The sequence below is a fragment of the Struthio camelus genome, chromosome 2 (genome assembly GCF_040807025.1).
Source record: "Struthio camelus isolate bStrCam1 chromosome 2, bStrCam1.hap1, whole genome shotgun sequence".
In the NCBI taxonomy this organism is placed as follows: domain Eukaryota; kingdom Metazoa; phylum Chordata; class Aves; order Struthioniformes; family Struthionidae; genus Struthio; species Struthio camelus.
In genome coordinates this window covers 44,838,281-44,853,939 of record NC_090943.1, presented here as the reverse complement: position 1 = coordinate 44,853,939, position 15,659 = coordinate 44,838,281, and the positions used below count along the sequence as shown (strand labels likewise).

The window sequence follows — 15,659 nt, the reverse complement described above, 5'->3', positions numbered from 1 at the left end:
GTGTTGCTGTTCTCTGGTTTGATTAGCTTACTGAAATTCCTGTTAGGTAAACTGCTCTTCTGGCGAGTAGGGGATCCCCTTTTTTCTACATATGATTTGCGGGGGCAGGGGGATCTAAGTCTTTAAATATGTGAATAAAAAACTAGATTATTTTTTACATAATTAGACGAATTATGTAAAAAATGAAATTCCTAATCTATATATCCTCTGACTTTGAAGGGCAATGCAGCTGATTTGGATGTTATGACTTGGCAGACTAGCCAGTAATATATCTAGATTAACTTTCCTATTTCCTCTATTAATAGGAAGTAATTATTTCTATTTGAGAAATATGTAATAATTTTGGGGAGTCAGCAACAAAAAAGAAAGCTAAGGAAAAAAGTGAAGGTTTAAGTACGAAGTTAAAAAAAGCCAGTAGGAAATGAAAAGTGATCTGTGGTTATACAAAAGCTTCTTCTGAATTTTTAATGTTCAGAGTTCATCCAGAGAGTAGATTAACTGAGTAAAGTTATGACTGAGTTGTCTACGTGCAGCTCAAGTCTAGCCTAGCCAATGCTCAGCCAGAGTCAGCCAGCCCAGCTTGACTGAGGTGGCCATGCAATTGACTGACTGCATTGTGCCCCCCCCGCCTTCCTACATACACACCCTATAGAGTATTCTCAGTTAATTGAATTTTTCCAATGCATCCTGCTCCCTGAATAATGGAAAGCTGCTGTTCTTTCCCTGGAAAATCCGAGCAACCATTAAAAAACTGGAAATTTGACTGCACAGCAGCTGAAACTTGAAATTTGAAATTTTTTTGTTTTTCAAACATATGTTTTTCAAACGTAAAATAAATTCATTTAGCAGCAGCAAGTTAGGTTCTATGTGTCATTTAATCATTTAATCAGATTGCTACATTTCCCTCCAGAAATAAGACGAAAATTTAGCTTACATCATCCAATAAAAAACTTTTAAAGAGAAAAATGTATGAAGCTAGGTGTAGGCATCATAAACAGATAGCAAAGATGCAATTTTTCTGCTGACTATAACAAATGCTTTAACTTGTGGCAGGTACGAGGGTAAGAAGAACACCATCTTCTACAAAATCTGGTGCAAAAAAAGTGAAGAAACGAAACCCATGGTCAGATGATGAATCCAAGTCTGAAAGTGATTTAGAAGAAAGTGAACCTGTGATCATTCCAAGAGACTCTCTGCTTAGAAGAGCTGCAGGTACCCAAGCTTTTGTGAAGTGCTTATTGTGACTCTTATTGTGCTTATTGTATAAGTTTGTGCTTATTGTGCTTATTGTATAAGTTTGAATTACTGCCAACCTATGTTTTCCTTTGGCTGCAGCCTTCCTTTTGGACTTTCATCTCCTACAGATAGCTTGCAAAATATATGCTTTGCTGTGAGGCTAATGAGAACACTCTTCCAAAAAACAAATTCCAAAACCAAGAAAAGTTCACTGTAAAAGATTTTGTAATTTGATCAGAAGTCTTTTACCATATCTTAAAGACTAGAATAGAAATGACTCACAAAACTGGTGAATTATAGACGAAATAGACCAGATAATAACACCACAAAGCCAAAAAATATTCTGAAGCAAGCAAGGCCAAAAAAACCCAAACGGCTACTAAAAATTTATCAGAATTCCCAAGCAGTCTATAAAAGACTAAAATATCAGGGAATGAAAGTTTGAAAAGATATAAACAGAAGATAGTCTAAGAAAAACACACTGAGAGATTTTTCTGGAAAGCCGCTGATTATTTTTTCAAGCAGTTGATGAGGAAGAGTGTTCAGATGATGTATTCAAGAGAACTCAAGTGGAGGATTCTCATTCTTTAAGAGTGTTTTTGTGCTAGTGTCTTCGTAATGCCATTACCTAAAGTCATCTGAGCAAGCAGCAAGTGGTATAAGATGTTAGGTGACGTTTCAAATTATGCCCCTTTGTTCTTCCAGACTTGCACCAGTTTCTTCTCCCCCAGTCTTTTTTCTGTCTTGTGTACACTGAAGCAGGGACTCTTTAGTGACTTGCTCTTTAATTTACTGATGTATTAACATGAACAACTGTCTTGAAATGTGTGTATATTTATACATATATATGTGTGCATATATCTATATCTATATATATATATGTATCTGGTTTTTTTAGCTGAGAGGCCCAAGTATACTTTTGATTTCTCAGAAGAAGAAGATGATGCCGATGATGATGATGATGCCAACAATAATAATGATTTGGATGAGCTCAAAGTAAAAGCCTCTCCAGTTATAAATGACAGAGATGATGAGTTTGTTCCATCAGACAGTTTAGATAAAGATGAATATGACTTCTCTCCAGCGAAATCAAAACCATCTCCAGAGTAAGTACTGTAACTGAGCAGTATTTCTTTATTAATGATATTTTGAATGTAGAAGTCTTCAGACAAAATTGAGAAAGAAGTATCAATCCATTATTACTTTACACATACCATGTCAAATAAAAATTATACATTTCTGGGGAGCAATGAAGGTGTATGTTATCTCAACATTGAAATTGACCCAAGCAGATGTAAAGCTGACTTACTATGCTGTGTTATACTGTTAGTAATATTGTTCGTCAAACTGCATTTTAGAAGATTTTCTGTTTTCCATCTTACATCAATTTGTTATACAGAACTATTGATAAAAATATAATTCTGTTAATTTTAAATGGCTAAAGTGCTTGACGGTAAAGCGATTTTGAAGGTTCAACTTCTGCAAGTGTATACAAAAACACTAAAAAATGCTGTGTAGTGTTAAAATACAAATTTATTCTTATATTGATACTATAATGTCTCTTCAGTATATAGTTAATAGTTTCATATAGTTTCCCTTTTCTATTTGGAAGTAGAAAAACATCTCAAGACAAGAAAAGTCAAGATTTTGGGAACATCTTCTCTTTCCCATCGTATTCTCAGAAGACAGATGATGGTAAGCTTTTTCTCACTGATTTATTTACCATTATTTACCAACTGTCACGGAATATAGTAAGGGGTATAAACAAACTGCCTAGAGTAACTGTAGCAGAAAGATGTCCAGATTTATAAAGGTGAAAAGAGAAGGAGGTTCTGATCCTTAAAGGAATATAGTTTGTATCATAGATAAGAAAGTTACAGTACATTCGTAGCCTAGCTGTAGCATCAGATGGACCTTTTTGTGAGATTAATTTATACTATAATTAGCATGGGTAATTAAAGTACTTAGTGAAGGAATCTTACGCTAAACATACTCTCTGGTTGTAGATACAACAAAATTGGACAGTGATGAAGAGGATTCTGCTCCCGTTTTTTCATCGTCTTTTGCCCCAAAACAATCAGAGAAAAATCCAAGTAAAACAGTAGCTTCTAAAAAGGGTAAGTAATAGTAAAACCAGTAAATCAATCCATTTATTTAAAACTCAGTTCTTTTACCTTTGCACTGTCTCTTCACACCTTCAAAGTGGGAATTGCATTCCTTGTTTTTGAACTCAATGGCATTCGACAAAGGGTGTGAACTTCTTCCATCTCCTTAGTGTTATTAATTTCTTTTTTTTCATTGGCCACTGTAATGGCAATTGTCTCTTTCCTTGGATGGAGTTAGTGTTCAGCTTTCAATTAGTTTACCATCAGAGACTAAGTGAAACAGGAGGTCCTTGCGGTTGAAGATTATCTTCTCTGATGGCTAAACTAAATGCTTAGAGCCCTTGAGCACGTCTCCTGTGGCTTCCCTTAAAAACAAGGAGATCATGTGTAAAGGAGAAATCTCAAGAAATATTTATGTCCTACTTAGGCTATCAGAGTAAGTTGCACTTGGCCCAGTTGTCTTGCTTTTTGATACTGAGGATAAAAGGCTCTCCTCAAACTTCAGAGGTATGGGTTCTTTGATATATTAGCCAGGCTTTTAGAACTGGCATCTCACAAGATCCTGTATAGAGGAATTAAGGACAATTCCTGTTCATTATTTGCATCTGTTTCTTTAGTTGTACCTGTGTATTTGTTTGGAGGAACACGTTTTTTTAGTGCTGTCCACATTGTGTAATATTGGTTTATATATTGTTAGCGCTTCTTTTAAGAGAAAGAGACTTAATAAACACCTGTTTATTAATGTATTTTAGAGATTATGCTAGACAGTTGCCATAATTAATGGTGAAAATCATGTTTTTCTTACCTAACAGCAATTTCAGTAGGTTAAAAAATGCAGTTCTTACCACATGGCAGACTGAGTTTTTTGTTGCCTTCGAATCTCTGCTTTCCTTCCCTTATTATCTCTTTCAGATAACTTCCTTTTCTTGCTTCTCAGTCCTTCCTTCTCTAAAAGCAATTTGTTTTTTCTGTCCTCCTGTGGCCTTTGTTTTTTAAAACTTCTCCTGATCAATTTGCAACTGACTTTATTGCATTAATATCCCTTCCTAGGAAAGAGCTCTCAAGGAAATATGCAAGAAAGCAGTTAGTTGCAATATTTAACTTAATCTCTTAAATTGGGAGGGGGGGGGGGGAATCTTGTGCTGTGTATTAGGTGCCAGCGAATTGCAGCATCTTCTCTTCCCTCTCCTCCCATTACTTGCAAATTTCTAAACTCTGTTTTGTTGCATCGTGTCTAGTATAATCTGTAAGCTGTTTGAGTCAGTGAATGTCTCGATGGTTCTCAAACACGCAAAGATTTTTGATCATCGGTAGCAAAGTCCTCTCATACATAGGAAATGATTGCTTACAGAAAGAGCTCATCCTCTAATAGAATAGTCTTCTAGGTTAAACTTCCCTCCTGCAGTAAATACAAGAGAGAACTGTATGCAGTATCTAGGCACAGATGCAACAATTTAATACTCAGTCTTTCTTGCTCTCCTTTACTCTTTCTTGATCTCCTTTACTCTTTCTTGATCTCTCACGTTTTCTCTTGCTCAGTCTCTCTCTCTCTCTCTCTCTCTCTCTCTCTCTCTCTCTCTCTCTCTCTCTCTCTCTCTCTCCTTCCCTCCCTCCCTCTCTCTCTCCTTCTCTCTCTCCTTCTCTCTCTCCTTCTCTCTCTCCCTCTCTCTCTCCCTCTCTCTGGTTTTGGAAGGCTTGTAGGTGTTGAGTTTTCATTAGCATAACTTTGAAACATTAAAATACAGTTGTGTTCTGAGTTCTGATTAACATTTACACTCACAAAATAGGTATAAGCAGATTTTCTCTTGCCAGCAAGATAATTTACAGTTTTGCCTTCAGAGTAGCCTCAGGGGCACAACCCCACTCTTTTCTCCCTCTCAGTGCATTAAAATATAAGATAGGTTGCATTCAACAGTACTTCATCTCCTCTCCTTTGCCCAGATTAGACAAAGTTCTTCATGATCACAGTTTATTTGACAGTGCAGTAGTAGCCTGACATGCTTGGTTACGGATCATCTGGTATCCTTTTACTAGTCTCCTTGATTCTGATTCCATCTCCATGTCTTGGATCAGTGGCCCCTTCAAAACCAATTTTCTGGTACTGTCATATTCCATCTACTGACCCTCATACTGGGAATGCCTGTTGTGTGGCTGAAGCAATCATTCCAGACAAGTGCTTGATTATCTGTGACTTCAGAGCTTGGATTTGTAAGGATAGGATGCTGAAACTGAAGGACTGTTTGTTGTGCTTTGATATCTATACAACCGCATTCCCCTCCAAATGAGAAGAAATAAAGGAAAAGATAAGAGGTCAGCTTCTTTTCAAGCTTTGATCAGTCAGATGAAATCTTTTGGCCTATGGTGTCCTCTGCTGAGGATCAAGAGACTGCTGAGCTTGCCTTCCGGGTACTTATTCCAGTGCCTCACTCACAGCCTAAGAGAAATCTGAGAAGCAATCTCATTCTCCTTGATCATTAGCAGCTGCTCTCCTTGAATAGCCCTCTTGTTCAGATTCTAGCAGTGAGCAGGTACCTGTGGAATCAGCTATAGGACTGATCGTTCTGGAACTTTGCACCAAAAAACTTGTGGGGCTTCTGAGAGCCTGTGTATTACTGATTCCACTGCAGACTTACATTTCATATCATACCTAGTGGAGGGCTTGGCTGAGTTGAATTCAGTCTAGCTGCTGTTAAGAGATCCTTCCCAGTTGCACAGGCACGACGTATACAATCTAAGATAGTGGTTCAGAGTCCCACTGTCCTTAGTACAGAAAGAGATGCATGTCCTAGAAGCCATGGACTCTTTATATCTTTATTACTGTAGCCACTAGATAATAATTAAGAGGTTTAGAGTCTGTGGACTTGCTGTTCTGCAAGCAGACTTCCAAGGAGTTGACCAGTTGACTAAAACAGGCTCTGTTTTGAGGAAAGAACAAGTTTAGCATGTGCAAAAGTGTCCTGTCATTGTCATTCTCCAGTTATTTTTCTCCCTAATTCCTTGTTTGTCAGTGAGAAGTCTACCACTTTTCTATCATCTGTTAACAAAGAATTCTTGGCCTCTGGGCCAACTGAACCTTATAGTTGCATCTCACAACATATATGCTAGATAGTACTTGCTACTGCTATGCAAATCCACACCAACAGCAAGAGGCATTGTATAAGGCACAGTTAAACACATCCATGGTGCTGTAGGAAGACTTCTGACCATCAGCTCTGACATTTAATATTTCCTAGATCTAAAATAGATCCCTTCTACTAAGATTGACCTAGCCACAATTTCTGCTTGTCATCTTCAAGCTGATAAAACTTTTGATTCTTTTACTCCCCTGCCTCTTATTCAGAAGTGTCTTAAGCTGCTATAACTATTTCCCATATGGAGGACTTTGTTCCCCTATGATGCCTAAAATCTTGGGCCCTCAGGTAACACTGCCCTCTACTTCAGTGCGAACTAGCTACTTAAACGTTTGGTGACACCCCTCCTAGAAAGTAGTCCTTCGAATTTCAGTTGCTGTGTTTTTTTTTTTCCAGCCTTCCGGGCAGGTTGTGACTGTTGAGATATCCATATAGACCTATTTTAAGCAGCTTTCAAATACAGTTTCTGAGTTTCATCTGAAATTATCAACACCCTCCCCCTCCACCAAGTCCATCTGAAATGCTGCCAGAGCCAAGACCTTTTTATTCTCATCTTTGGTGCTGAAGAAGGCTGATCCTTGGACTGTCCAATAGGTATTCTCAGTCACAAAAGACTGAAGGACAAAATTGTCTTTGCACAGTGACTCTCCAGTGGGTAGTAGCTTAAGGCATTACAGTCACAAAGTTTGTGGAGGCTCTCTTGCCATCTGAACACATTTTTCCTAGTGCTACCGTAAATGGAAGCTTGAATTCTCACAAATGTCCGCATTCCTGGTATCTGGAGCATTTTTACATGCTTTTCTTCATCTTCGAGATATTCAGGGCTGATGATTGATAGCATGTAGATCAGTAGTGTAGCTGAGGTTTCTGTAAAAGACTCACACATCTTTTAGCATAGAGAACGCCTTATCCCTTGTCTCCCATTGTGTGAACATACTGATGCTGGTCTCTTAAAGATGGCAAGGCTAGTTGTGTAGCAATAATTGAAGTTCTTTTCTTTAAGATGTCCACCGATACCTCCCCTTCCTGTCCTTTCAGGTTCTTCTTAAGTAAGTTACTTTTCATTGAGCTTGACAGAAAATGGCACAAATAAATACACTCTGCCTTAAACTCCTACACTAATCATGGGAAAGGTTCTCCTGCAATTACACTGCTTTGAAAGCAGAAGTGTCACAGGTTACAAGCGGTATCTGTAAAACACTGTAATGTATCCAAACATGTATTTGAAGTATCCAACTTGGAGAACTTCTGTTGCTACTTCAGTTACCAGTAACCTCTATCTTGTGCGCAAAAGGATCAAAAGAGAGTGATTTATTAACTGAACTCGCTGACTGCAGTGATACAGCTAAATTAAAGTATGACAAAGGAAACCTCCTGCTCATTCCATACAGTTTCAGCATAAAAGCCAAAGTATGTGTTTTCCCCACGTGCAGAAACCTCTCATCTTAGTACCTGACATTTATGCTGTAACTGAGGTAGCTAATAAAATATAATACTTCTAACTAATATGTGAATTTAACATATTTAGTATCTATCTCTAACTTCTAACAGCAAAACTAGATGTGCCCCCTAAACCTAAACGAGCTCCCAAGGCCAAGAAGATGGAAACTGTAAATTCTGACTCGGATTCAGAATTTGGCATTCCAAAGAAGACTGTAGCACCCAAAGGTAAGAATTTTGCTGCAGTGCTTATCATCAGGCTTAGGGTCATTTTTATGAGGAAGCAGAAGTACAGTTTCTAAAATTAGAACCACATGGATTTATTGGTAAATGAATCACTAGTAAATTACTCAGCAACAAGGTTTTTCTGTGACAAAAATAGTTTACTGACTTTTCTCGACCAACAATGCTGTGAATTTTTTAATCTAACTTTAACTTCTGGGAATGCATGTCATAACTCCAACCCCCTTTTTTTTTTTCTTGCTCATCAGTTCTGTTAGATACTGCTTATTTTCATTCTTTGATCTCAGCTTTATAGAAGACTCTGAAGTTCTGGTAGCTGGTAATTCTCGTAAGCAGAGGTTTTTTTGGCTCTTTAGAACAATTCATTGGTATCCCAGTTCTTAGCTGCAAAAGTGTTCAGAAGAAAATCATAGAAGCAACACAGTACACTGATTTAATCAGAGGGACTTGTAAAGGGAAGGGGTTTGTCAGTGTTGATCGTTGAGGTTAACAGTAAGTTTACACAGGAATAATTTATCTTTCTTTACTATTTAGTAATCAGTACAGAAAGTGACCCAGGCTTTGTAATACTTCAGAAGTCTAGAAGTCATTGATCGAATGCTAGTTGGCCCCGTCTTGAACTGAGAGCATGACTTGCAAGGGTAAATGGTAACTTCAGAAGAAGTATAAAAGATTTAAAACTGAGAGGAATTAATTAAATGCATTGTAAGAATGGAATGTATAATTTTACTTCTGTTGTGGAAAAAAAGTTGAGCCTATAGACTAAATTTTGACTTTAGCACATACTAAAATGTAATTTCACCACTCCTCTGAATAATTTGCGCTTTAATTAATTAAAAAAAAAAAAAAAGTCAAGTCATATTCTCTCACCCAGGAAAAGGTAGAGGGGCAAAGAAGAGGAAAGCATCCAGCTCAGAAAATGAAGGTGAATACAATCCTGGGAAGAAAACACCTAAATCAACACCAAGCAAGGTCAGTTCCTGCTTTGTTCTTTTATATTTGAACAAAAGAGAACCTAATGGGTTACTTTAAGGTACATGCTCTTAACTAGGTTGCTTAACTAGTAACTGGGGTTTAGGTATGTTTAGGTATCAGATGTTAGAGAAATATTTGCTTCAGTTCTGAATGTTAAAATGCAAACTGTACACAGCATCACAAATTATTTGTCTTTTCTTTTCTAAAGAAATCCAAGAAGACCACTTTTGACCAGGATTCCGATGTGGAAATATTTCAGTCAGGCTTTGCCTCTGAAACTGCCCCGAAGCCACGGACAGGTCGGGCTAGAAAAGAAGTTAAATATTTTGCAGAGTCTGATGAGGATGATGATTTTGATATGTTTAATTAAGTGCCCAAAGAGCACACAAACGTTTTCCAACAAATATCTTGTGTTGTCCTTTTGTCCCTTCTGTCGCAAACTTTTGTACATTTGACTTATTTTATGTGATAATGTAATTGATGGTTTTTATTATTGTGTGTAGGCATTTTAACATTTTGTTCTTACACCTACAGTTTTATGCTCTTTTTTACTCATTGAAATGTCATGTATTTGTCTGACTGGCTTGTAGAGATGTTCTAGACAGCTGTGCTAAAGCACATTTTAATTGTCATGGTTGCAAACAGCAAACCTGCTTTTTGAAATGAAATTTAAACATTAAAAAATGGAAAAGTATCTTGTGTGTGGAAAATTTGGACTGAAGGGGCTGCTTCTACACAGGTTTTTTTAAAATAAATATATTTTATTCTTTGCCAGGAGACTCCATGGAAAAAGGTAAACAGTATATGAACATAGAAAGCATTGTTAAACAATCTCAATGTACAAACAGAGCCAGTGAAAGTACATCACAGACTTGCTAGAATATATAAAAAAAAAATCCACTAGTGCTTTAAATGAAACCTAAGAAACTGACACTTTAAATCTGTTAACCATTCTACCACAGTTTTCACTCTGCTTTATGGTGATTTAACAAGGCCAAGAAGGCAGATTCTCTCCTTGTGTTTCTGGAAGTCGTAGCTGTAATTCCTTACCACCTAGAAGGCTGAATAACCCAACTAATTCCAGGCAGTAGATTCTTAATGAAATACGCTAGACTCACCAGTTCAAAAGCTGTGAATGAGTCTGCTGGTTATCATCCCATGAAGTTTCCCTAATGGCTTGTGAACAAGTAAACAAAACATGGTAACACTGAAAAGTGTTTCTGCCTTGGAGGCTATCATTACTGTAGAAATGGAATAGTTAATTGAGTAGCTAGGTCACCAGCCCGGTAATAAACCACTTCTTAAATTTTAAAGTGACATTAACAGTGGAACAAATGACATCTGAATAACTGATCTGGCAGTTAACGTTGATACTGATGTCTTTTCTGCAAGTGCAGTGACTTTTTGTATACTTTTTACAAGGAAGGAGATGCAAACTGAGGGCATCAAAGACAAGTTTTCATATTAACTAAATCAGACGATCCTTTAAACTTTCTTTTCTGGATGTATACAGTAGTCCATTTCATATGCTTGGTGTCTTGATCATTTTAGGTATGAGAGGCAAAAGGAAAGCACCAAACATCCAGTATAGAAAGTAGAGCCATACATTTGTATGTACAAAGTCATCAGAAATGCAACCAGAATTTAAAGTCTGAGATCTGTCTTGTCACCATGCAATCTTGAGTGTTCAGAGGAGAAAACAGAAGCTTAACTATTTTTTGCATGAAATGGCTGATTTAGAGTTTCAAAAGTTTGCATTTTCTAGTTTTAAGAGTTTAAACAGCAAGGAGTATATATCGATACATATGAAAATTTCTTGGTCCTTGTTGAGTTTTTATCTATATATATATACATATATAGATATATATTAAGTCCAGAAACTAAGCAGCAGTAAAAATGTTTTTCTTGCTTTTCATCCCTGTACATAAGGTATTAGGAATGTCTGAAGTAGCTGGAAAATGTCTTATTGCACCATCGGGGATTGACTGACACTGCTGTTATCCACTGAACTAGGTGAGATACTAGGACTGTGTTCTGCGGTATTTCCGTTTGAGGTTGGTGTCAGTGGTTCATGTCCTTCAGAATTCTCCAACATTTCCTGAATAAGAGGTGGCATGGATCCAGGAATTTCCATTTTCAATGTAATGACACGTTCTGCACCTTTAAAAAAAAAAAAGGGTCCTTTTTAGTAATACAATCCATGCAATTGCTTTTTTTTAATAGCACCATCACTAGTAATTTCAGGGCACATTATTTTAATGGAATTAGTTCCCTTGCATGAGTTTGTGCGCAAGAGCTTTAGAAGAAGAGACTATTTATTTCAGTCATTAAAAGAAAAAGGAATTAGATGAGTATTCTTCAACAAATGGATTGAAATTATGATCGCAGCAACTGACGCTACAGTACAGGTAAACTGAATGAACTGTTTCTTCTTATAGCAGGAATCAAAACAATGTTAAATGATTATGAAAAGTTACATTTAACTTTGGTCACTTAGACTTCTTTATAAATTGGACTGTATTTTATGCTCTTTAATCAGTACTGGGTCTGTAAAGTATACACAAAATGGCAAAAATTCTCACTGATTAGTGTTAAATAGGTGAGGCAAATCTTTTTAAGGGCTCAGAAAGCCCTTAACTATTTTATTCAGTAACACTGATACAACTTCAGTACTACATTCCATTATAAACAAGTAATGTATTTAAAGCTTTGAGGCCAAGACTGATACATGCAGATGCAAAGTGGGGAGGACCATAAAGAGACAGGAATATTTTGCAATCAAACCTCAAACGGTGAGGATACATAGTAAAAAACTGCGTTCCACACTAAAGTGTGAAGTGTGCTTTACACAGTTTTGATTTTGCTGGTAAAAAAAAATCTGTCCACCAGGACAACTTCAGACAATTCATGGCCATAACAGAGTTCAACTATCTGACAGAGTATGTCCCATAAGAGTCCTGACCATCTTCTCAAAATACAAGTCTAACTGAATATGTATCTGTGCTTTTAAGAAGTGAAAGTAGTAAAAAAAAGCCAACAAAATTAAAAAGAAAATATTCTGACTATTGTAGAAACATTTCAGAGGACAAAACCCTTGGATATGTTTTGCCTGCTCTTTAAATATCAAGTAAACATTAATGAAAATAAATGCATATGTCAAACAAGGAAGAAGAATCCATTCTCACACATTTTATAAGTTTAAAACAAGTATATTTGAGTGATTTTATTGCTAGATTTTTTTCCCTGAAGTCCTCTCAAAATTTAGGTCAAATTAAACAAATTTTTCAAAAGCATAGATCAAATTTTCACCTGTATCACTGCCTGTATAGTGCGTGTGCTTGCTTATCTATCAGCTCTAGCAAATCTGTAGTTGAATAAGCATAGCTAGAAAGAGGAACTGCATCGACCACTGGGCGGAGAAAAAAAAAAAGAATTGTGGCAGTTAGTTAGACTCTTTTGTACTCAGAATGGTGCAAGTCAGTCAGACACAGCTGCCTTGAAGTCTGGAGGTAAACATGTATGAAATATCTAGACATTGTTTAACAAAATCATATCTTGGAAGACATACTGTGGTATGGAAACCAAAAGAGCACATTCATCTTTAAAGCCATGACACAGCATGGAGTGGCTCAGGGGGTGCATGGAGGTTGCTAACGACCTGACACACTGCTGATTATATGCTTCTGCTTTTTAGAACAGATGGCCAGATTCCTCTTCCAGACTATACGCATCAAAAGACAAAGCACTAAAACAGGGATCCTTTCTGATGAAAGGAGGGGATTCGACTACCTATGCATTAGAGAATTTATGTGATAGGTGCTTGGAATGGATTTGTTTTACATGATCAGTCAGCCACATATAAGACTACCAAAACATTAGGAAAAAACTGATACATGTGAAAGCATAGTTAGTTTGTATTAGAGGCGCTGTCTCCAAAATCCTGGATCAAGTCACTTCTAATCTAAAGCTTCAGTACATCAGACCACAGTTTAGGAATATTTTGGATGTGTAAGTTTTTTCTGTTGTCTGTAAACAGACTTTTCATTTTGAAAGCAATTACTGACACAAAATACAAATTGACCTGCACCTCATTATGAACATTAACAGAGATTTAATTTAGGGTTTTTATCTGGTCTTAAAATGACTAACAAAGAGTTCATGCTAATGATCTGCTAAACCACTCACTTACACAGTGAAAAATGAAGCTTTAGGTCAGTTGCATCAAAGTGTACGTTGAGAGAAGAATAATCTAAACATGAGTTAAATAATAAAGTTTTTTTTCCCCTAGTTTTAAAAGAAGCAAATTAAAAGGTCAAGAGGACCTTTTTTTCTTAGACCTTTTTTTTTAAGTGCCAAGTCTCTAGGCCAGCTTGCTTGGACACATAACATTGACACTATTACTGAAGTCATTGTGAGATACTGTACCTTTTGCACTGATACTACGAAGATCTGTGATTTTCATTAAGATCTTTGGAAACATATGAGGCTTGTTGGGTCGTCTCTTTCGGATATAAATTTTCAGTGCTTCCAGCAATGGTTCTTGAAGCTTATCCACTTTCATTGGTTCTTCAAGGTCCTGGCGATCTGTAAAAAAGAATTATATCACTGATATTATTTTAAATATTTCCTACAAACTCCAAATCACAGAAGTTCTTCCGTTTTCTGAATCAGAAGAATCGTAATCTCCATTTATGACCCACTTTCTCTGGCATGTATTTCGCAGCAAGAAGCCAAAACATCATATATCTTTATGAAACCCTCATCATTTCCACACAAATTACAAACCTTTCCAGTAACCAAGGAAAAATGAATCTGTTTCTTTGCTCTTGTCCCTCCCTCTCCAAGGGTAAAACACCTTACTACAAATAATAAATGAGAATTAATTTTGCACACGTCTTTTATAGGCTTTTTAGGTATACAGCTTACAGTTTTGTATCAATACTAAAATAAAGTGAATTACCATCGTATATCAGCAGGTGGCAGTGCTCACTTGAGTGACAACAAATGTCACCCATAAAACAGGATGCACCAGCGATATCTTACATTAAAGACATCTCAGAACCTGTCATTGCTTTTGATGGGTTATGTTTGGAGACACATAAAATCACAATGATTTTGCACTAAAGGGACACTGTCAAGAAAGACTGACTTTTGTTTTTAAACCAGTTATTCTCTGGTAGCACCTAAAATATTGCAAAGGAAAATTATGCAAAACGTTGTTGAAATACAAACTATACAAAAAAAGCATGCCCAGAGTAAACAAGCCATGGTTCTTAAACTCATTTCTCTCCTTCTGTGCAAACTCTGGACTAGCATAAGATGATTTTGGAAACAAGTGACACTGAAGTTCCTTTTTTTTTTTTTTTTTAAATTAACTAGAATTTTACTTGACAGCGTCCCTTTCAACATTTTTGTAATCAGCCCCCCACCCCAAAATCATGTCATCAGTGCTACTGTATTACTTTCAAAGTAGAATTCTACTTTTCATAAAATATACTCTACTTTTCATTAGAATATACTCTTTCATAAAGAAAGTTATCACCAATGAGTTCTGTGTGAAGGTAATTACATGCATACGCATACAATTATATTTATGAAATATAATGAATATATTTATATCTTACATAAAAGATATAGAAGTTAATAACAAAAGTCATTCATATGGGGTGCCCATATACTGCTTCTAAACAAATGCAGCACGATGCAGCCCATATGCCTTTATCAGGCAAAAAAAAAAAAAAGGGATCATTTGTCTGACTGAATCAACAGATTCATTAAAAAAAAATTGTTAGTAATAACCATCATCAGCTGAAAACAAATCTTTAGTATCAGTCATTTATATACTTTTTATAGTATGGTTTAGTGTAGGAAAGCAAACCAAGTAAAACACAAATGAAGATCTTAACATGTCTGTCCTTTTCAAACACATCCAAATTCGGGCTGTACGATACCTCCACAGATTAAGCAGATGGCACTAAGGAGACCTGTTTCTGTATCATCCATTTCCAAAGGCAGGAGCTGATTGGCAAATGTGAACACAAGATCAGTCAGCGGGCCAAATCCGGCATTGTGCATCTGAGTTCGGTTTAGGGTAAGGCCATCTGAAAATGTCATTGTGTCTTGTTCTGGTGTGTATCTTGTGCAAATTCTAAGGATCTGTGGGGGAATAAAAGAATGAAATCTGAAGAATTCATCCCATGAACAGTTTCCTGCATTTTCTTCATGCAGCAAATTTCCCATGCGACTAGTACACGTTCATGTCAAAACAATCCGATGTCAAACTCTGGTACATTCAGTTCTGGTAGCACAAAAATTCACTAGCAGAAATAATGTATTGAAATTCACTATAATCATTTTTTTATAACAGAAATTGGTCACTTCCAATTTTCCCCTGATTATTAAATAACCAGATCTCTGCAATTCCCAAAGCATAAATCATTAACATTACCGTAGTAATCACAAAAACCTCTCCATAACCCGTATGCTATATGCACCTAACTACAAAATGCTATTGCACTGCCACTCTGAT

General features: G+C 36.5%; 2 protein-coding genes across 15 annotated transcripts in view; one reads left to right on the top strand and one right to left on the bottom strand.

The window, feature by feature from the left end:
• Nucleotides 1–9,824, top strand: part of TOP2B (DNA topoisomerase II beta) — an 82,645-nt gene extending 72,821 nt beyond the window's left edge. Inside the window, exons 30-36 of one of the 2 annotated variants that reach the window (XM_009687934.2) lie at nt 1,054–1,212; nt 2,135–2,342; nt 2,849–2,931; nt 3,243–3,353; nt 8,024–8,140; nt 9,030–9,127; nt 9,339–9,824. In XM_009687934.2, the coding sequence (XP_009686229.1) occupies nt 1,054–1,212; nt 2,135–2,342; nt 2,849–2,931; nt 3,243–3,353; nt 8,024–8,140; nt 9,030–9,127; nt 9,339–9,500 (938 nt within the window). In that variant the 3' untranslated portion in view covers nt 9,501–9,824. The remainder of the gene's footprint in view (nt 1–1,053; nt 1,213–2,134; nt 2,343–2,848; nt 2,932–3,242; nt 3,354–8,023; nt 8,141–9,029; nt 9,128–9,338) is intronic. The other variant, XM_009687935.2, reaches the window with a different exon arrangement.
• Nucleotides 9,825–9,881: 57 nt separating this feature from the next.
• RARB (retinoic acid receptor beta) overlaps nt 9,882–15,659 on the bottom strand; it is a 336,226-nt gene continuing 330,448 nt past the window's right edge. For 11 of the 13 annotated variants that reach the window (XM_068935449.1, XM_068935455.1, XM_009687942.2 and 8 more), the window contains 3 exons: nt 15,082–15,286; nt 13,556–13,714; nt 9,883–11,290 (listed from right to left, as the gene is read on the bottom strand). In XM_068935449.1, the coding sequence (XP_068791550.1) occupies nt 11,094–11,290; nt 13,556–13,714; nt 15,082–15,286 (561 nt within the window). In that variant the 3' untranslated portion in view covers nt 9,883–11,093. Of the gene's footprint in view, nt 11,291–13,555; nt 13,715–15,081; nt 15,287–15,659 lie in introns of all 13 variants that reach the window. The other 2 variants (XM_068935450.1, XM_009687944.2) reach the window with 1 other exon arrangement.